The sequence below is a fragment of the Neolamprologus multifasciatus genome, chromosome 16 (assembly GCF_963576455.1).
Source record: "Neolamprologus multifasciatus chromosome 16, fNeoMul1.2, whole genome shotgun sequence".
NCBI classification, from domain to species: Eukaryota; Metazoa; Chordata; class Actinopteri; order Cichliformes; family Cichlidae; genus Neolamprologus; species Neolamprologus multifasciatus.
In genome coordinates, this window is record NC_140454.1 from 28,476,251 (window position 1) to 28,499,074 (window position 22,824).

At 40.0% G+C, this 22,824-nt stretch overlaps 1 protein-coding gene across 1 annotated transcript; it reads left to right on the forward strand.

The window, feature by feature from the left end:
• The first annotated feature begins 337 nt into the window (after positions 1 to 337).
• On the forward strand, positions 338 to 21,428 carry pgap1 (post-GPI attachment to proteins inositol deacylase 1). Its single transcript, XM_085134946.1, has 26 exons — positions 338 to 619; positions 3,491 to 3,644; positions 6,079 to 6,254; positions 6,413 to 6,584; positions 6,681 to 6,841; positions 7,023 to 7,075; positions 7,155 to 7,221; positions 7,358 to 7,463; positions 7,594 to 7,652; positions 8,288 to 8,371; positions 8,507 to 8,556; positions 9,983 to 10,034; positions 10,115 to 10,192; positions 10,873 to 10,948; positions 11,042 to 11,115; positions 11,198 to 11,249; positions 11,329 to 11,395; positions 11,722 to 11,827; positions 11,914 to 11,952; positions 12,068 to 12,252; positions 12,426 to 12,656; positions 12,738 to 12,873; positions 14,288 to 14,338; positions 14,589 to 14,800; positions 15,592 to 15,696; positions 15,778 to 21,428. Exons 1-26 carry the CDS (start codon positions 488 to 490, stop codon positions 15,914 to 15,916), a joined length of 2,817 nt encoding a protein of 938 aa, XP_084991072.1. The 5' UTR covers positions 338 to 487; the 3' UTR covers positions 15,917 to 21,428.
• Positions 21,429 to 22,824: the final 1,396 nt, after the last annotated feature.

The window sequence follows — 22,824 nt, forward strand, 5'->3', positions numbered from 1 at the left end:
AAAGAAAAAGTTTTGGGGGTTTTTTGTCTTGGGATTATACAATCAGATTTTCAAGGGGGAAAAGGGCATGGTTTTGGTATTTCTCTTTTAATTTTTTCCAGTTGGCAGCTGGAATACTGTATAATTTGCATTTCAATTAATTATTTTAGCTTTGAAATTGTCACAGATTGACTAATGTTTAATTGTTTGAAAAATATATACATATAAATAAAGGTAATACTGTTAATAACACACAAGATGATAAAATAGCGTAGCTATTTCTGGCGTGAAACGTGTGACTCCCTATCTGCTCTCTCATTGGTCCATTTCATTTAGAGCTTTACACCCATTGGCCGGCCGAGTTGCCACTCTCTGGGTGTGCGGCGTGTGGTTCCTGTTGTGAGCTTCAGCCGGTGTCTGACAGCCTGGCGGGGAACGAACAGAAGGAAAATGGAATCGTGTAGCTCAGACAGCAGTGAAATTTAAAAGCCACACTCACGGTGGAAGCATGAAGCTCGCCGCGATGGCTTTTTACGGTTTGGCCGCGGGGCTGCTGGCGGTCGGCCTGCGAGAGTTGCTGACAGGATTCGAGGAGAACAGATGCAGTATGACCTATATGTTTGAATACCCGGAGTATCGGGTGAGTACTCAGCTAATTATCTCAGAGCATTCCAAAGACCCGCATATCAGCCATCAGTTAGGTATATTCGGTGTGCTGTTTAAGGCAGAGGCTGGTTGTGTGTCGCTAAGTGGCTTCTTATTTTTATTAGCGCGAATGAATGTTGGTTTATGACTGCCAGGTGTGTTCTAAGCTAGTTTCTGAAGGCTGCTAGCGTTAACTGAGGGAGAAAGTAATGTCAGGTGCGTGGCTACCCTATCAGTGTGTGTGGTCGCTCTTTCAGTACACCTATGTCCTCCCTGACAGGTGTGTGAGTGTTTGTTTGCTGAGGTTTGGGTTTAGGTTAGTCGGATTATTATCAATACAGCTTGAATTAACTGCTGATGCCCCTCTCAGCAGGTAACCTGCAAATCAGCTTTGCACGATATCGGACGTGGGTTAAATGCACACAGGTCCAAGCCTCGTGAAAGTAGCTGAAGTGGTCGCCTTCCTCTCCTCTATATGCGCACTAATGGGTTCATCTGTCCAGAAGTGGGGCACAGCTGGAGGCCATGCGCCATGTGGGCATCAGCCTGAGTTCACACAGTTCAGGAGTGTGTGTTCTGTTAGCGAGAACAAGGATTCAGAGTCCCACTTTATGTTGCTTAATGTGCACAATGGACAGAGTATTGGGAACAGAGTTCCGAGATATACAGGGCGGAAATGTATGGAGGTCCAAGACTACCAAAGTTTAAACTAAACAGATATTTCTATGTTAACTGGCTTCTTTATTTATTTAATTTTAAATTAAAAATAAACAAAACCTTATTTACCTTTCAGTTTATTTTTTTGTGTTAAAGGATTAACAATTCAAATACTTGAAAGACAGAAACAAGAGTCCCGTCCAAGCCAGCATATGAACTAGCACGTCATAAACTACACAGGTGTAATGCACAGATCCAGATACCTGCTAACTAGGACTAATAAAATAGACACCAAAGCTACACCACTTGCCCCAGCAGCAAAACGTGGTGTAGAGGTGCAGTTAAGTCACTAAAATTAGCAGAAGTGAGGCCCACCAGCCATCTGTCAGCTACAGCTGTCTATATTGGCACACCGATCAGGAAAACTGGCCATGCCCTTAATGTTAAGGCTTCAAAAAATAAGAACAGTTGAGTTAAAAAAATTTCACCCAGTACAGTTGTTAAAGGAAGAAATTATCAATTGACAAGCTGTAAACATCTTTATTTCTGATTTAAAGGTGGACAATTTAACACTAGAGTCAATGGGGACAGAGTTAGTGCATCTAGTGGACATTAGAGGAACTGCACCTTGTAGTATTTTTGTGTTGGCTCAGTGCTTTTGCCACGTGGTTTTGACATATCTCACATATGCTTCCCAGATATATTATTAACTTCTTTTGAAAAATGATCTTATTTTAAAACTGTCTGTAAGGTGTTTTATTTTAGATAGTCTCTTTGCTCTTATTTTGAAAAGTCAGCAGGTGTGTGTATGTCTGAAAATAACTGCTACAATATCCCAGCATGAGACATCACATGCACGGTTACTTTATTTAAAACATCAAAGTAAATGGTCCTAACTGACAGCTTTATTTTCAGCTCGCTAATCCCCTGACTCGAGGAGGCCATTTTAGTCGTGAGCCGAGTGTTGATCAAACGGCAGGTGAAGAGATGACACTTTGAAGGACATCGCCCTCGTTCGTTTCATGAAACAGAAATTCATGAAGAAATGTAAAAAGATAACAAAACAGCCGAAATTCACTTCACTTCCAGAATTACAATGTTAATGAGACATTGTTACCAAGTATTAACACCGTTTATAAGTCACTTAATATAAAATGTATCCATTTACTTTCAATAAAATCCCCCCTTTGATAACTAAGACATTTAGAAATGTCTCATTTAGACACAAAGCCCTCAAATTGATGTCACACATGGCCATAAAATAAACTGCACTCAGGCGCACAGTCTCATCACCTTTGGTTTAATGTCACATCCATAAACCTCAATTTCTTTAGACGGGCATTCAATCTAATATTTCTTTGTCCCTAAAAATTTGGTTATTATAATGTTTTCACAGCTTGGATCAGAAGTCTTTGTCTTATAAAATTAAAGTGCCTCTATTGTCCCAATAAACAGGTTAGTTTTTAGGTTAGAGGGTCACTATTTTGGTACAATAAGTACATTTCATTTGAAAAGGAAATATGGAAATAAACAGGTTTAAGAAAATGATCGATGACCATAAATTGTTTTTTAAATCATGCTACACTTTAAAAACATGTCAAATTTTAAATAGACAATGGCGTAAATTCATAGGTAAGTGAATAAAGAAGCAGTCAGTAAGTTGTGGTTTTTTTGTTTTTCTTAGTCATTTGAGGACTTTTAATTTTGACACTTTGGGCCCTCCATAAAAACCAAGTAAACTATTTATTTCTTATGAATGTGGGGCATTTCATCAGAGTGTCAAACTAAAATGAGAGTTAGCGCTTTGTCATACTGCAGCTCCCCAAATGACTTGTACCTGACAATCCCAGAATGTCCTGTTAAAAATTTCTAGGGAAAAAATGAATTTTTAATAGGACTTACATAAAATTTCAGCTCCTTACTGTCTATACTTCAGTTCATTTCAAACACTCCACCTCCCCAACAGAATTATTGCCTTAATGCTCAATACAAAAAGCTAGTGTTATAGTATATTTGTCACTTTTAAACATTAAGGATCAGCTGTACTCATGCTCAATGTTTGCGTAGGTGCTTGGAGTAAATCAGCTGTAGATTACATGTAGGCTCAGCTGTAGTTGCTTTATAGCAAGCTCTTTGTGATGTAACTGTGACAGCAGGCTAATGAGCTGTGTGAGTTTTTGCCTCCTAACCGCTCTCCGTGTGCTTTCAGCGTGTGGCGCTGCCTCGCCGTGTGGCCAGACTGTACCCGGCCTACGGGCTCTACCTGTACGGAGAGGGTGTCTACGCCCAGGAGACCCGGGCGCTCAAACTCACCGGCGCCCCTGTGCTTTTCCTGCCTGGAAATGCCGGAAGTTATAAACAAGGTAAGAGTGCAAAGTTGATAATTGTAACCACGGTAACTTCTGACCCCACTTCCGCCAGTCCCTTTATTGTGGCGGGAATGAACCCTGTATAAGTTCCGGGTCAATCAGCTGCATGTTCCCTGCTCCTCTGGCTGCTGTTGTTCCTGTGGTTGGCGTACTTGTCAGATATTGACAAATTATACACTACAGACCAGTTGACAGCATGCAATAACCCGGCCGATTCTTTCATCTTTACACCACCTCACAATCGACCGCGTTACATAATGGTCCAGTGCTTACATTTAAATTATCATGAAGGAGTGGGGGAAAAAACTGAGAAGTTAAGTTTTGTGCTACAGCAAAGACAAAGGAGAAACGGAGGACATCAAGCTTTTTGTTGAGTCATTACTGGCTGAAAAAACAAACTGAAGTTTCCTTCACAAACAGAAATTTCTGCCTTTGTGATACTTGCTTTTTGCACATGAGGGGTTCAAATGTCCAAAGTTAGTGTTGTGTTTTGCGCTGTTGAGGGCTGTTTTCTTGTTCAACAAATGACATTCCTTGTTAAGAGACTAGGGAATCGCGTGGTCTATTTATACTCTGACACACGAGAAAAAACTGCAAAACCAAAAGTTGGTATGATGTGTGACAGTCTCTCTCTGCTCAGCCAGTTGTCATCAAGAGTACCTCACAGCCTCCAACTCACTAAGAGGAGCATCGCTTGACACTTTTTAAAAGCATAAATTTAACCTGAATAGAAAAATGGTGGGAGGTTTTATAAAGGTGAAATAGCATAAAACCAGTTTCAGACCACAGCTGTATGATCTGTTTCCATACTGTTGTGAATATGGATTGTCAGACAGTGGCACCTGCTTGAGCCTGTTAGAGTGTTTTTCCCTGTTAAAAGGCAGTTTTTCTTTCCCACTGTCACCATTTGCTTGCTCAAAGGGGTTTCTTTGATGTTGGGTGTTTCACTCATTCATTTTAGTGGCGTCTTTATCTTCCAATATAAATCATCTTGAGGCAGCTGCTTTTGTGATTTGATGCTATATAAATAAAACTGAATTGAACTGGATGTTGTGGCTTGTTTGTTTTTTTGTTTTTTTGTTTAACTAGGAGGTTTTTATTTTATTTTTGTAGTCGTATAAAATGAGCAAATATATTTATGAAGAAAAAAAGAATTCAGTGATGGATGGATTTGAAAACAAATCTCTGAACATTTTCTTGTAAGAAAGCTCTAAAAAAAAAACAGTTGGTGAAGGATTTGCCTTCACTCGAGGACTGGATTCATATAGTCCACAAAATATATGTGATGTAGAAACTGACATTTAATTGAAGACAGGAAAAGGCAAAGTGTTTGGAATCCTGGGGTGATTATGTATCATCGTTTAGACTAAGCACTAAATTAAGTTGGTCAACAATAACTTGTGTTACTTAACCCCCAAGTTGCTAAGTCATGTTAGTATTAACTTATTTGCTTTCTTAATTAGGTTTATGGGTCTTGAAGCTGGTTTGCTGTGTTGGGGTATACCATATACATCCCTGGTTTCGAATAAAAACTCATAATTTGGACCACAAGCATTCAGTTTTTTAACTTTAAGTAGATGCTCAAAGCTTTTTGCATTATCACATCGATCAGGATACCTCAGTGTGTTTTTCTAATCTATTCATCATGAAAAACTGGTTCAAGCACATGTTTTCACAGTTTGGTCTGGGTTTTTTGCTGTGTCGTTATGGCATTTTAAACGCATCACCGAGCCTCACTGCTGTGCTTCTCTCAGTATCATGAACTCACTCACTGTAGTTTAATCAGTCCAAAATAATAGAAATAAACCTGTGAGTGGAAACAGTCCTCAGCACATGTGCTGTTTACTCCTGCTGAGTAGAATTTGCTCAAACCTGCAATGCTAATGCTAAATAAAATGCAGTTAATAGGTGAATATACTTTTTAATGGTTTAATAAATGTGCACTGCATTTTATAATATAATTTATTGTATATTAGATTTTTAATTCTGGGGGAATTCTTGGGAAATTCTGACCTGGAATCTTCTGGTGACTTCAATATTCTCTCCAACTAATAACTCTTGTTGATGCAACTCCTTCCTGAGATGATTGTGGCTATCCGTTCTTTCCACCAGCTGTGTGTAGGAGGGGAACGCCCCCGCTTTTATTCCTGTGAATACAAACAGATTTTGCTGTTACTCTGGTGTTTTTTTGCTGCCCTGCGTGCAGTATTCCTCAACGTTTTTTCTCCTGCTTCCATTTTCTGGCTTCCATGATCACTTTTATCAATAATCCAAAGTCTGAAAAAATACAATTATAAATAACTCTTGCAGAGATTTATCTGATCAGATGACGCTGGATAGCTAAGTAGTACTGACCCCATAGTTGCACCACATCATTCAGTTTAAACCACACTGATTTAACACCATCTGTGTTCTTCTGTTGTTGAAGCTCGATCTCTGGGCTCAGTCGCTTTGAGGAAGGCTGAAACCATGGAGGGAGGTCTCCACTTCAACGTGTTCACTGTGGACTTCAACGAGGAGCTGGTGGCGCTTTACGGCGGCAGTTTGCTCAGGCAGACGCATTTCCTGCACGAGAGCATCAAAGCCATCCTGAGGCTGTACAAGGTTAGGCCTTGAATATCAGACTGGGTTACTCCAAGTGACGGAGAGAGAGAGATTATAACCGGTCTTCACCTAATGTCAAATTTAAAGTGAAGGGAAACTAAGTTGAACTCTACACACGCCAGAAGACTTGAAAATTTCATGGGTTTTTATCTCTCCAGCACCTGAAGACCCCACCTCAGAGCGTTGTGCTCGTCGGTCACTCCATGGGAGGAGTGGTGGCCCGGGCACTGTTCACTTTGCCTCGTTTCAACACTAACCTGGTCAGCCTCATCATCACCCAGGCCTCCCCTCACCTGGCTCCAGTGCTGGCCCTGGACCCGTACCTGCTGGGTAAGAGTTGGTCAAACCTGCTCAGTTCGACTCCTTTATGTAGCATAAACAGATTTCTACTTTTTTTTTTTCTCTGCTTGGTTGCTGTTTGTGCAGATTTCTACTCTGCAGTCAGACAGAAGTGGGTTAACCAGGCAAACAAGCTCAGGAATGTCACAGTTTTGTCTGTCGGGGGTGGTTATCGTGACTACCAGGTCCGCTCCGGCCTCACTTCCCTGCCGTGTCCTCCAGGAGACCCGAACAAGCTGTCACTGGTGGTACGATTTGCTCCTGAATAAAGTTTCAATTCAGTCCTTTTTTCTCTGGTTCCTTTTGGCATTGTTCTCACTTTGGGACTACTTGAAGGAAAAGTTCTCATTTTGTGTTGTTTTTGACTCTAACTGCTGTTTTTTAAAATGTACTTTTGCATTTTAAGTTTTTTGTCTTGTTTTTACCAAGGTGACTGCAGTTCCCAGGACGTGGGTGTCTACTGATCATCTGTCCATTGTCTGGTAAAGGACTTTTGCCTTTTTTGGAGCCATATTTAAATATTACTAAAATTATTTATGTTTGTGTGTCTTTGTGTTTCAGGTGCAAGGAGCTTGTTCTTGCCACTGTCAGGGCGTTCTTTGATCTCATCGATCCTGAAACCAGACAGGTGTGAACAACAACATATGTTTTTCTTCTGAGGAGACATGAAAGACGAACCTCCATCAGAGAGAGTTGGGAGATGGGAATATTTAAAGCAAATGAATAAATCTGACAACCTAACTTAATCAGTTTATTCTTAACAGTTCACAGAAAACTCTGAGAAGAAATTAGCTGTGCTGAACCATCATTTCATTAAACATCCCGTGAGGTTGCCTGGAGAAATTCAAGAGACACCAGTCTCCATCTCAGGTCTCCAGCTCTTCTTTTATGGTTCATGGCGACAGTGTAATACACTTGCATCCAAAGTTTCACTGTACCTCACTGTGCATTAATGACGAATCACTAAGATCGGTGTCCTGTTGTTTGTTTTCTTTTCCAGATCTTCCTGATGCATGGAGTGAAGTTAACACACTTCGTCTGGCTTACAGCACACCAAAGGTACAACAGAGCCTCACCCATCTGTAATGATGATTAATAATTGAATGGATTATCTGCCAGTAGCTGATACAAGTTGTAAAAGAAAGTTATTTTTAATCTATAAAATGTATCTACTCGGTAAAAATGAAACCATCTGGAGTGATGTCTAATCCATAGACTGTATGAAAAAGATGGATGTAGCTTACAGGTCTGAAAAATGAAACCAGTGCAGTAGTGCTTAAAGGCCATGAGGGGGCGGGGCCTCCTGTTTCAAAAAGAATACTGATTATATAGAAATTATAAAATTACTTGTGACCTCAGTAAACATGTTCCTGATTCATTGTTCGAGATTACAAGCGCTACTTTAGAGTCTTATCGAATATAACACAATGTTTATTGTGTCAATTATCGTCTCATTAAAAATAAATGAAAATAAGATAATAAATCAGGCTGTGCTTTACGGTGTGACTACACTGCTTGAAGAGTATCTGCCGTGTGAGCGTGTAGCGTCCCATAAACGATGTCTCAGTTAAACCCACATGTCGCACTTCACATCTGGTCAAGGCTACAAAACAGGATTATTTGACTAATTAATCTGACAAAACAAACAAAGTGATTACAGTAATCATAAGTGTTTTTGCTCTCTTTTTGTACAGGAAGGACAACCCAAGTTCTTCCTGTTTGCCCTGTCGAGTCGCAGGAAAGCCTACAGCCATTTCTACTGCCGGAGCAACAACCTGGTGAGTTATTACCTTTTGTTTTTGAGCTGTAAGAGCTTGATCATATTAACATGTGTAAGAGTTAAGGCTAAATGCATATTTAGTGTTTCAAATTGTAAGCCAAGTGAAAAGAGATTCTGATTTATTGTCCAACAGGAGATGACCAGCTGGGTGTACGGCTGTTTGCAAAAGAACGGCTCATCATGGTAAGAATATCATTAACGTCAAGCTTTTCCCACCACCTTTATTCTCAATTAGAGATGGCACGATACCACTTTTTTATGTCCGATACCGATATCATAAATTTGGATATCTGCCGATACCGATATGAATCCGATATAGTGTGTTTTTTAATCAATAAAACGTTTTTTTAATATCTTGCTGCATTTTGTATACGTTTATACTCAAGTTTAAATAAATAACAAGACTAAAGCTATTCTGTTATACCTGTATGTAAAAAATACACTGCGCCCAAAATATTTCATAGTTCAGCAAAACTGATCAATCTAATAAACTTAAACCTACTCCATCCTCCCTATTCTGGTATTTTAAAGAGTACTTAGCAGAAATATTAAGCAACCTAACTAATAGGGTTGCAAACTCCCAGCAAAAAAATAGGGAACCACCCCCCACCCTCACCTCATGATGCTTAATCAATGTAATCAAATTTCATTTGACGCAGGGGAAAAATGCACAAAAATAAATTATTTTTCAAGAATAATTAAATAGATTCAACATCTTTCTTCAACAGAATTGCAGACTGCACAGATGGTATCTTCCCAAAGGAAAAAGTACTATAGCTTACTAGGGTATATTAGACTTAACAGTTACTATATACAGTAATGGACTTCTATATATTTTACATCAGATTAAAACTTTGGGTGTAAGAGTCAGATAATTATTTATTAAAAGCTAGACATTTTAAATGAGAATAAGAAAGAAAAGTATGTCTTTGTGCCCCCCTTTTCCCTGATCCTGGTGTAGAAAGTAATATTAAATAGATTCTAACAACAGCTTATCAAGCTTAATAGTGCTGCTGTTGTTCAGCCGCTGGTTTCCTCTTTCTGGTGAGAAGTGGGCCAAAAACAAAGAAGAGAGACGGACTCGCGACAGAAAAGCCGATCAGCTGATCATTGATCAGTTTCACGATTGAAGTAGCAGCAGGAGAGAGAGAGAGAGGCAGTCGCTCCATATATCTGTTGTTAAGCTTAACGTGGGAACGCTTTACAAACATTCAGAGATGAACTTACACACTTGCTTTACTTCTCTCTGGGAAAGCTTCCTCAGAGATGAAATGCTGGTTTGTTAGCGAAGCTACAAATACACACAGCCGCTCTATCACTGACCACACTGCTCCGAAGTGCTACGGTTATGAGCCGAGTTACGCCGTGTGGCTAGTTTTGTGAGGCGCTTTTTGATATTTAATGGATCGGATTACATTTTTTATTTCTCACCGATATCCGATCCAGTAATTTGGGTCAGTATCATACCGATACGTAATATCGGATCGGTCCATCTCTATTCTCAATAAGCATCTTTAATATTTTTCTCCAACTTGAAAAATGTGATGGAGTTTGTGGATGTGTTACACAATTATTTATTTCTGTTTCTTTTATGTCCCTTTTCCTCCAGTGTGTTTGCAGCGGATCTGTCTAAGGGAACTGAGCTTTTGCCTCCCTACAAGGTAACTATGGTCTAAAAGAGACTCCATTCAGTTCAGTCTTTGTCCCATCAGCTGTCCTAACAGTCTGTCGTCCTCCTCAGGTCCTGACTCTGAGGCTCAGTGACTTGTCGTCTTTTACTCATCTGTTTGTCTCGGCCTCAAACCTCAATGGCAAGCAGGTACTTCAAACGAAACAACGACTCAGTATTTTCAGCTTAACCTGCAGTAAAAATGTTCTGGTCTGTTTACCATTGTTATACTGTTACTTCCATAGTTTATATTTGAAATGAGGAGACCAGTGTTGGCTTGTTTTATTTAAACTTTAAGCTCCAGATCATCTTTCTGGCTGTAGATTTTGTACACAGCTTTCCTAAGAATAGCTGAGTTTAGTCATGAGTGTTTGTGGTCAATGTGCACAAGTCCACAGTGTGGATTTAAAGTTTTTTTTCTGATATATAATAATCTGAAGCTGTTTTCACTCCTTTTACCGTTTTAAACCTAACAGAGGTGAAACTACAATGATTCACAAATTCTGCTAAGACTAGCTTTAACCTCCTAGTTCCATAGTGTAAAGTCTGTGTGATGTCCAATTTAGCCCGCAGATGTTATTGTGCTGTAAATTTACCGTGAGCAAATGGATTTGATGTGTGCTGCGTCCTGCTTGCTCTACTTGGGCAAGCCTCTCTCAACTAAACCAAAAGCAGTGATGGAGGTGATCCAGTTGTATGTTACATGCTGATTCTGACCTGATCTGTGATCAGCCTGAGACTACCCAAAAACAGAGGCCAGAAGAGGAAGAAGCCTCTTTTTTTTAAAAAAAAAGAGCTTGTCAAGGTTTGTGTGTTTGTCTGCTCTGCAGTTCACGGTGGAGTGTGAGTGGCAAAGAGAAGAATCTCAGACTCTGTCTGTCGCAGTGCCGCATGTCCTGTCCTTCGGTGAGTAATCTAGTAAAACCGATTCACAAACTTTTCTTTTCTTTTTTTTTTTTAAAGGGTTTTTTTTTCAACAATTGTTATTTGGGTTTTTAGGTTTGACCTCGAGTGATGTTACGGTGAACTCCTCTGGACTTCTTCACACCATCGAGCTGCAACACTTTCACCAGGTAGCCTTCACTGTGTTCTCAGGTTCTAGTCAGGATCAGCTTCCCTGTTTCAGCTAAATTTAAAACTCCTCTGTGTCTCCAGGTCTATCAGGCTTTCAGAATTAATGTTGCAAGCCAGTGCAAAGTACAGAAAGGTGAGTGTGTGTTGTTGGATCAAGAGGCTCATGTGCTCATGCTGTAATGTAATAGTGGTGACTGATTGTGTGTCTGCAGACAGATTGCCGAGCGTGTACAGGATAAAGGTGCCATGGTTTCGAGAGGACTCTTTAACCACGGTCAGGTGAGTTTCTGAAGTTATTCTTAGAGACTATGTTTAAGTAACCATGGTGAGCCAAATGCTTTTATTTTCCCTCCACATTTTGGCCCATCTGATGTCAGTAAGATCGAATTTCCCACTGCGGTCATGCCAGAGCGCAGAAGCCTGTTTGGGAGGGGCAGCCAATCAAAAGAAAGTTTACTTAAAGAAGAGGTTTTACATCTGCTTGTTAGAGACAGAGGATGAACTGAGGGGCTTGACTTGGACTAGTACCAGTAAAACAAGAACTATTTTTGACCTATGATGAGTAGCTTTTCTTTTAACCTATCATGATGTGATCTGTCTGCCAGCGTGCCATCAGTGACGGAGATCTCAGGGATGCTCCACACAAGTCGTCCAGACAACACCTCAGGTGCACTCCTGCAGCTCCACACTGCCCCCAACTGCCAGTATAAGGTACTACCTTCCAGCTACCAGAAAGAAGGTCGAGTCTTCTTCACATTTGTTGTGACAAACTGTTAAATATTTACCCTGTGACTTAGGTCTCCATAAGAACTTCGTTACCCAGGGTGCTCGGGCAGGTAGGAATTGCCTTGTTTTATTTATTCCGGTGAAATTAGGGGCATCGTGGCATTCGACTAAATCTTTCATCTTTAATTACCAACATGATTCATGCTGTGGCATCTTATCTGACAGATACTGAGGTTCTGTGGTCACATGGTACCAGTGTACACAGCTGTAACCCTCCTTCTGGCCTGTGGGGGGCAGGTGTCCTCCATCCTGAAGTCAAGGCGAGCTGCAGACATGAGTCAGATGGTGGGCAAAGGCCTGCAGCCCCACAAAGTCAACCTGCCTGTGTATATTCTGCACATCGCACTCAGGTAAGCTTAATGGTTCTAATATGAAGCTGAGTGGGAATGTAATTTTTTTCTGGACTCAGAAAAAACTGACTGTGGTTAAAACCGCCTCAGCCTCCTGCTTTAATTTAAGATAAATTTTCATATAACATTCAAACCCCTCAGGATGGTTTTCCCTTCTGTCCCCCCCCCCACAGCTGTAGCTGCTTTCAGGAGGTCTGGTCCATGCTTTTCCTCCCCTCTATGGACACACTCCCTCCAACCTTCCCTGATGTGGCATTTCATGAAGAGGAGACCCCGGGTGAAGAATGGGTTCACCTCCTCTCCCCTCTGCTGTATATTTTTGGGGCAGCTGTGGCGTACTGGGGCAGCACTCTACTCAGACTTGTTATCCGGCTGATCTCGTTGGTTTTGGCTCCGTTGCACAGGTACCGAGGTTCATTCAAACATTTGAATCTGTGGCTGATTGTCTGTTTGTTCGCTTGAGTTTTAATTCTTTTCATCTGCAGGCCGTCTGTCTCCAGAGACTGTGGCACCCTGCGGCTGCGAACCCAGCTCCTCATCACGCTGTGTCTGACTGTTATGGGCGGGACTTCCTGTGGGGCGTTGTCGATGTTTGCCTCGTTCCTGTTCCACCTTTATAGGGTGAATATTGATTTAATTAAATTTATACTTCTGCTGTCCAGAGCTGCTTAGCAGGTAACACTTCCTGCAATTCAGATTATAATGAAGGGAAAAAAGCCTTGAAATATCTAATATTTACCATAAATTCACTTTAAATTTGATTATGTGTTTAAGACTAGCAGATAAAAACAGTGCTGGGCAGGTCAATTTTGTGAATCAGGTTTTAAAGCTTTTGGGTTTTTCATAAGACTTTCTCAGGAGTATTCAGTTAGTCTTTGTCTTAACCAAACACCAAAGCAAACAGATTTTCTAGTGTATATTTTATGTTCTTAAATAGATATTTAAAAAAGATTAATTGTATTAATTTATTTATTTTTAAGTGGTGCAGGAGCCATTGGTGTAGCATGGACAGTGTTGGGAAGGTTACTTTTAAAATGTATTCCATTACAGATTACAGAATACATGCCCCAAAATGTATTCTGTAACGTATTCCGTTACGTTACTCAATGAGAGTAACGTATTCTGAATACTTTGGATTACTTAATATATTATCATGCTGTTTACAACTACATGAATGTACTATTGCTGTGATTTATTACTGTTACTGAAGGTCCGCGGCTCCGAACCGTAGTAAAGGGACCTCTGGCTAATACGGTGGGTTCTGTGTCGCTCGTAGCCGAAAACTAGCTTTACTTTGTTGTCTGGGTCACTTTGCTAGCGAGAGACAGAGAGAGGCGTTGAAAGGCTGCTCCAACAGAACTTATTGTTTTTGGAGGAAAACACGAACACGGTGTACAGTCGAGTCTTAATAGCTTACTTACAACTGGGCTCGTCAGGCTCTCTTCTTGGCTGCAGTGGTTATTATTATATTTACATGCATCCAGCTCCCGTTTTTGCTCGATGACAGCTCGTACTTTTCCTTTTTCTCCCTCCCTCGCTCACAGACACATAACGTGTATGGCAGTCCATTCTCCCTGCAGCACGGACTACACTGCCTATGATGCTACATTCTTTAGAGCTATACCTGTAGCATTCTGCCTATTAGCTTAGCACAACAACAACAAAGGCCTCTCTCACCCAGGAAACACGCAGAGAGAGAGCGTCACCCTGTAACCATGGCAACCGTAACGCTGCCGCTTGAACAGAAGGTAGCTGTCAAACAAAACCCAAACAGGCCTGACCCACCACAATATGAAACAGGGAAGTACCGCCGTGTAATCCATTTATTTCAACAAAGTAACTGTATTCTAAATACCACCTTTTTAAACGGTAACTGTAACGGAATACAGTTACTCATATTTTGTATTTTAAATACGTAACGGCGGTACATGTATTCCGTTACTCCCCAACACTGAGCATCGACTTCCTCTGTGGAAACAAACTCCATTTTGAAGTTTCAGCTAAGCTGCTGTTTGTGTTTATTTGTTGCTCTCAGGTTCTGAGGCTGCAGATGACAGAAAGATATTTGAAACACATGTTGAATCTGGTAAGATGTTCAGGTTTAACTAACATTTATGTTGTAAGATTTTCATTTTTCTTTCATATCAGGCTGTAACCGTACTTAATTTTGCTGCAGTGATTGAGTGAGTGATTGGCTGGCAACGGCCTCAAGTGGACAATAGGGGAACTGCAGTTTATGGCATTCCCACATCTGCTTATTTAAATACAGATTACCAAACTGTTATAAACAGAGCTTTTTCTGATTCATCTCCTCTGGTCCTCTGGTGTCTTTCCAGGCTCCCCGGAAGCACAAAGAAGCTGAGAATGGCACGATCGATCCCGAATGCTTGAGCAGGTCTAAAGAAAGCAGCGGCACCCCCTTGCTGTCGGAGTGCGCCCTGCAGGAGGTGAGGGATGACCTGCAGCTCCACCTCTGCCTGTCGGCGCTTTTCACGCTGCCCGTCATGCTCAGCGGTCCCTCGCTCATCCACTGGATCCGTAACCTGAGGTATGTGAGAGGAAGATGCTGCTCTGCACATCAGCGTTAATTTCTCTGAACCTCACAGTTGATAAATAGATGCTAACCGTGCAGTATGTTTGTTTTAACGCACATGTGCAGTAGCAGAATGACTACAGCAGTCTCCAGTAGAGTGTCTGATTTACAAAGGAAGTCTACCTGAAGTTCTCCCATGATCACACAGCTGCTGCTCTGGCTTCAAGCAGACAGCCGAGGGAGCAAGCTGTTATGACTCAGTGTGTGCGGAAGAGGGCAAGAGATAAAAAGGACTGCATAAATCATTTTTTATTATTACACTTGAGTAAATTAAGTCTGAAGTTATATATATATATATATATATATATATATATAGGATCACATTTTATGCACTTTTTTTTTTTTATCACATTTTATGCTTGCAGCTCCATTACTGTACCCTGAACTAGTTTCCTTGCACACAGAGGAGCATTTGATGGGTAAATGTGTGGATGTCATGGAGGCAGAGTTCAGGGCAGACACCGTCATATCGTTTGGATTTTCCCTGTAAATTCACATGAATGACTATTTATTATATTAAAAATGTTACAGAGTGCACCTACTTGGTTATTTGCATAAAATGCCTAAATGTCTGGACTTGTTATTTGGGTTTTTAGGTTTGACCTCGAGTGATGTTACCGTTAACTCCTCTGGACTACTTATAAGAATATGGGAACCGTATGCTTAAATAAACACAAAGGTACAGAGTGTGATCATTAGGATAAGGAGTTCCATATTAACGCTCTCTGTTTGTTAAACCTGTGCAGGTATTCCACCCAGCTGAATCCCGACCCTTGCTGGCCATACATCATGCCTCTAATTTTTGTCTACATGCTGCTTATTAACTGTAACACTTTAAAGCTCAGCAACAGGTAGGAGCACACCTGCCCAGCACACACATTCCCAGTGAGATCCTTCATGCTAACAGGTAACTTGTTCTTCATCTTTTTCAGTAAACTGCTGCCTCTGACCTCCTGCCTCCCTCTCCCCTTGGCCATCATCACGGTGACTTTCTCTCCTCTTCACCTCTACAGAATCACCTACTTCCTTTTGGCGTCACTCATCCCGCTGGCCTTGTGCTGTCTCCTCTGACAGCACCGGGCTGGTTTCAGTCTCCATCTCCACCATAACATGCCTCTTCTTAAGTCGCAGCCTGACTCTCTGAGGCTGGTTGAGGACTTTCTGTACCGGGCTGCTATGGAGCGGAGCCATAGACATACATAGCCTGGTTAACTTCCTGCTCACTGTTAGCACTAAAGGCTCCGTGGTGATTACACAGGGCGTTTTAAAAAGAGAGGCTGTAATGGCCTCGGAGCATTTGGTGCAAATATGGCTCTGTTGGATTGTCCTGAAACCATGTTTGCCTTACTCTGTATATCTATAGCTCTGCCTTCAGGGAGCGCCAGCTCCACAACCAGTGAAGCTTCTGATATGAGAGACTGTGGACAGGGTGTTACTGTTATAACATGATGTTGTTTCTGGTGTCAACAGTGGCGTTGTTCACTGTGGTCACTGTGCTGTAAACTCTTACACTGCCTACTGCTTGGCAACGACTTACTGCTCTAACTGTTACCTGCTCACTGTCATAGTACCTCCTCTAAACCAGAGGCAGAGTATTACATTTATTCCATTAGAGAAATCCAAAGCAGGCGTGTTTACGTTCTCACCTATTTGATGCACAATATTGACGGTGGCTGCAAAATGAAGGGTTGCACTGAGGAAGGCTTGTGTACACGTGCAGGTTTGGGGCGTCTTGTTATCCAGAGAAAGTCTGAATCTCCATGATCTCTACTACAGCTGATCAATAAGAAACATTCTACTTCCTGTTTATTTGATTTTAAAAAGTTTAGCTGTAATTCAGGGAAGGGTACAGCAGGGGGAGCTCATGAGATAGTGTATAATGAACATGAGTGTAAGAAACTAAACAAACTAAAAGAATTTTCACCGGATTTTCAAACATATGGCGGATCGAAACTGCTAAAATAATAAATGTGTAAATCTGTAACTGAATTAAAATTATATTAAATGCCTAAAACGAATATAATGCACATACGCATTCATGAATTTATAACAAAGTAAATAGAAATTTCTATTTTAATTTCCCATATCTTATTTTTTCCAATTCCCCGTTACCCTTTTACGCCTGATGGGGTGTTGCTGTCACACCACGGGGCAAGCGGGCAATGCGGACACCCAAGTTTGTGAATACGACATATGATACTGAAACCGATACCATAGATTCGCCTACTGAAAATCTAGGACAAGTTCAAAATCTCAGTGAGCTCGAACTCGAGGTCAGAAGTCAACTATTCTACATATCACCCGGGCATTCATTATTATATTTTGCTTTAATTTTGGCAGTTTCAGTGCTCTGTAGAACAAATTTATCCCTGCACGTGTCAGATTGTTTAGGGGTTTTTTGTTTTTGCTTTTAAAAAAAAAAATATTACATGTAATTTTGAGAAGGAAGTGAGCACTTTAAAGGCATCGCTGTAAAACGTGTTCAGAAATCTCTATGTGCCAAACTTGCTGTAATCCTGTTAATGGGTTAAAAGTAAGTTAGACCAAAATGCCAAGGAATTTGAGAGACGAATGCTAAGCAGAAATAAATTAGCGTTTTAAGGTGGAACAAATCATAAATATTTCATTATGGGCATATAATCACATGTTCATTCTCTATCAGGTGTGGTTGTTGGTGTTTTGAGGTGAAGGCAGTGTGTTGTTTCTGTGTATATTCTCTGTGATATCCGGGCCTTGAATCCTGGGATTGGAAGTAGAATTTGCTTTTTGCTGGTGTTGTGTTGGGTTTAGTATTTATCTTATGTTTGAGTGTTGGTTGAAGTTTTTTGTTTTCATTTAATATTTGAAACGTTGAAAAAAGATAACATAAAAGAACTTCTAGATTTGGATTTTAGCAATTTAACAAGGAGAGGATAGAGTTTTGTTTTTTTGCACTGTCATCAAATCAAACCAACTCCACGTTATTTATTTTGGCACCTCCTGACTTCCATATTTTTCTTTGTTTCAGAACAAACCCTTCAGCTTCCTGCTGAGGATGTAAATATTCTAAAACTGCTCACAAAAGTTTATTATCATTAATGTTGGTGTGAACCAGATGTAAATGGTGCATTGATTTGGGACTATATTCAGTTGCGGATTATTACAAATTTAATGCTCTAGTTGCTTCCTTCAGCAGCTGCACAGAGTGTGAAGTAGAATACAATGGATACGGGTTGAAAATATGAATGAAGTGAGACCTTTTACAAGAAATATGACGGAAATAAGACTTTTGTTTTAATGAGAAGAGAGAGCATCTGATATGTTGAAGCTTTTGAATGGAAAGAGTCAGAGAAAAAATCTGTTGCCACAATTACTTGAAACTGTTATCATTGCTGAAAACAGTTTTCTGTGTGTGTGTGTGTGTGTTTGTTTGAGTGCTGGTATAACATGTAGGCCTGACTTTTTGTTGCCTTTTTGTTCAATTTTTGTTGCCAAATTCACATTTTTAAGCCAGTTTCACTCACACTTGTTTGACCTTAAATCGGTTTAATCAGTTAAAATGTTTTTTGTGTGATAAATATGTGGGTGTTGTGCTCCAAGATTACTTAACAGAAAAAAGGGAAACATGTTGTCAAACATTATTTTGGCTGCTGGCCAAAACGTATTCAAGTTCGAAATGGGGTAATGTGTCTAAAATTGGCTGTAATTCCTCAATAGCTTGGAGATTACTTTTGTTCAGCCCCTCGAATTAAAGCAGAGAGAGTCTACTTTAAGCCTGTAGTCACTATGTCACTCTAACTTGAATATGTTTTATTCAGTAACTAAAATAAATCAACTTCAAGCATATAAGAAGCTAGCTCTGAGAGTTCAGTTTTGTATTTCATGTCATGCCTTTCTCTCTGGAAAATTATAAAGGACCAAAAATGCTGAAATAATAAATTCCTAAACAAATAAGACAATAAGATAACAAATAAGATGTAAAATGCACTAAAATTAATAAGTAAAAATTAACGTAAGTATTACTTAATTTATGGCACATTTTATAACATTGTTTGTTTGTTTTTTCATTTTATTTTTAACTTGTGATTTAATCTTCCATTGTTATTAGTTTGTGGTTAAGTTATGCGTTTGGAGGCAGAAAGGAAAATTATCTGAATGACAGTGCCATCATTTTTATGAAGGAAAAAAAATCAGTTTTAGCTAAATAAAGATGAAATGAAGAAACACGTTTGTGGAGATAAACGGAAGGAAAAAATTTAATGGAAATAAATGAATACTATATAATTGCTATTATGGGAAACAATACGGTGACAAATATGTCGCTCTTTTTTTTCATTAATTGAGTTGTACAACTTTTTACTTTTTTATTCTTTATAATTTGATCTTTATTCATTTCCTTGTTTCCTGTACATGAATTTTGACAGCTTCAGTCCTCCGTACTAACAGTGTCTTATTTTATTTCTGTCTTACGTCCTGCTGCTGCTGCTGTGCCTTTTTGCTTTCTTGTGTAAGCAGCAGTTGTGTTCAGATCTCAGCAGCTTTGTGCTGGCTGAAGCCCTACATTGAATGTAAAGCATATTTCACTCCGTTGTGTCCACTCGCGAAGCTCCTCTGTTTTCTTTACATTTTATTTAAAATGTGGGACTCTGTAGTAACTAAATACTAAAGATTTAGGGACCAATCGAGCTCACAGTCAGAAGTCGACACGCTCTGCAGAAACCGCTGTTCCCAATGTGAATGTACCTGCACTGAATGTCTCTGTGTGTTTGAGTTTATACAGTGGTGTAAGTGTTCAGCTTTTCTCTGCACTTGTGCGTTTTTGGTATAGTTTTAGTGCTTTGAGATGCACATCGTCTGCCTCGCTGTGAATCGGTGGCAAACACAACTTTGTAGAACAAATTAGTAGCGATGAGAGTTATGTTTTCTATAAATAGACGTGTGACTTGTATCGGTGTTCACTGTGATCACGTCCTTCCACATGCACTCTCGCACAGAGTAATCCACACACAGACAACTGCTGTTCTGGGGACATTTTGCTATTTCAAATTTGGTGTGTTTTGTGTTTTTTAAAAATGTGATGAAGCTCTTGGAATACATTCAACATAAAGTTTAAACTATTTGGATTGAAATAAAGCAGAAATCAAATTCTCATTTTATTTTGTTCTATTTTGAAATGCTGTCACTTGAAACCAGTGTGCCAAACTGATGCATTCTCTATGTAGAGCATCTGTCACATATATGAATGTGCACCATGGCTTCAGTTCAGGTAAAAGGACCTTTGCATAGAAGGGCAAGTTATTCCTCCAAATCTTGGACTCCTCTGTAGCAGCTTTGCATGATTTACAGTTCAAAGTAATTCTTCTTTATCTTACACTGGGCCAGTTTTAACTCCTCTCCTTTTAAGGCCCTCATTAGCAACAGATTTGAAAAAGCAGGTAGGTGGTTCTTCTATGTCCCCAAATTTGGATATATCCTCTTTATGATGTCATACAGCTGCAAACTTAAAAAACAAAACTGTCTGAAACTGAGTGTTCTAAGCAGTCTTAAGATGGTATTTTCAGAGAACAGGGGTTATCTCTTTATTTGAAAGTTTCATCATGCTTGGTATGAAAGGCCAAATAGAAAATACAGGAAAGCAGAATATAGTTTATAATATCCTAAATGTCTACCTGTTCAAAGTGATTTTTTTTTTTTTAGGCATGCAAATTTGTGTGAACAACTAAAAATATGAGCTGTTGTTTTTTGTTTTGTTTTTTTTTCTCATCCAGCTACTGACACATTCTGTCATATTTAACAGGATTACTTTCTTCCAGGGTTCCAGTCAGCAGCTTGACCTCTCCTCTTCCTCTTTTCTGTGTTTTCCTAATTGCATTACACTCTGTAATCTTCCAGCTTCTCCTGCTTTCTGAGCATCATTTATTTTAATGTTTGGAGTGCTGCTTACAGGAGCTTGTGCCTGCTGATGGTTGGGAACGAGTTCATGAACTTTTGAAAATGACATCACCCCATCCTTTCATTAGGTCTCTAAAGATGCTCATTGAGGTTTGAAACATTAGTAAAAGTTAAATAGAGGTCAAGTCTTTTGCAAGGTGCAGTTTTCATTGTCCAGAAAGATTTGTTATAATTTCAGTTTCAGACATCAGTTTGTCTTCTTGCTGAACTGAACCACAGTAAGAGAGGTTTTCACCAGACTACTGCATCCCACTGCATCTTTCTTTCTTTTTTTTTTTTTTTAATGAGCTTGCTTCTCTGGCTCCCAAGGTGACACTCACTCTGATTGATCTCTGGAAACATCCTTTGTGCAGCTGCCAAAACTCGAGCCACTTTTACCCCTAAAAACAGACTAGAGGCTTCAAGATGTTGCAGTAATTTAAAGTCTTAAAATCAGCCATTTTACTGGTACTTACTGTAAATTCAAGTGTTAAAAGTTATCAGCATTTGCAGAAACTTTGATTTTATCTGTTTTGTGCTGAAGAGATATGAAGTGAAGCTGAACTGTGGCCTGGCTGTACTTTCATGTATGTACCAAAAGATGGAGCAGCGAGTTAGTGTAACCTTGCATTTAATCAATAAAAAGCACATTCCTATTTACAGTGGCAGCCAAGGTAAAGGCTGGTAAACTGCTGCCCCCTGGTGGTGAAAGTTTTAGTCGTATTTCCCAGAACAAACACAAAAACCTTCAAACGACACACATCCTTGATCTCTTTTTTGCTGTTAAGTGACAGCCAAAGAAACAATATCAGAGACAGCTGATTGTTTTTATTCATAATCATCTTCTGTACAAACTTGTGATGTTTAACAGTGTTTACCTGGTGATATGAAATGTTCTTACTGCAGTCTATAAGTGCTTTACAGTTCAGTGGTTCCACTTATCTTGCTTCTGCCTACAGTGACTTTAATACCTGTAACCTCCTGCAAGCTGGTCCTCTAACACGTGCTCATACATCAGGCAGTTGGAAACGTCTTGTTTTGTTTATTCACGTTTTCTGAAGAGGCTCTGGCGTGGACGAGTATTTAATCCTCAGGTTTCTGTGTCGGTGTGTCAAAATCAGTCGCTTTGATGTTTTTATATCTCTCACATTTTTATCTGATGTGACTGTAAATGAGCAAACTGTGCAATTTTTTTGGCACTGTTGTTGTTGGAATAAAACTGCGAAAATGACTGTTTTTGTTTTTATTCTATGGTGATGTGATTAGTTATTGTTACAAAAGCATCCTCGGGGCAGTAACAGCTGAACTTACCTTGAGGTATCCAGAGACTTGCTGAGACATCAGTGTGATTAAGATCGATGCTTCCCTGCTCATAAAATTTAATATTTGGTATACAAAAGATATTTACATGGAGGGCCGAAACTATCAAAATGAAGTATAAACTAATAAACAACATATTTTAGACATTTATTATTTTATTGTATTTTTTGCAGTTTACTTCATCATATTTTATTTTTTCTATTGACTTCTCCATTGTATTTTCCTTTCATCCATCCATCCATCCATCCATTCGCTTCCACTTATCCTTTTCAGGGTCGCAGGGGGCGCTGGAGCCTATCCCAGCTGTCATAGGGCGAGAGGCGGGGTACACCCTGGACAGGTCGCCAGTCTGTCGCAGGGCCAACACACAGGGACAGACAACCATTCGCACTCACATTCACTCACACATTCACACCTAATGGCAATTTGGATTTTCCAATGAACCTATCCCCACAAGCTGCATGTCTTTGGACGGTGGGAGGAAGCCGGAGTACCCGGAGAGAACCCACACAAACACGGGGAGAACATGCAAACTCCGCACAGAAAGACCCCGGCCTGATGTTGGAATTGAACTCAGGACCTTCTTGCTGAGGTCCTGAGTTTTCCTTTCATTTATTTTGATATTATTTCAATCCATCCTTACATACTGCTTTAGTCATACATACAGTGGGGCAAAAAAGTATTTAGTCAGCCACCGATTGTGCAAGTTCCCCCACTTAAAATGATGACAGAGGTCAGTAATTTGCACC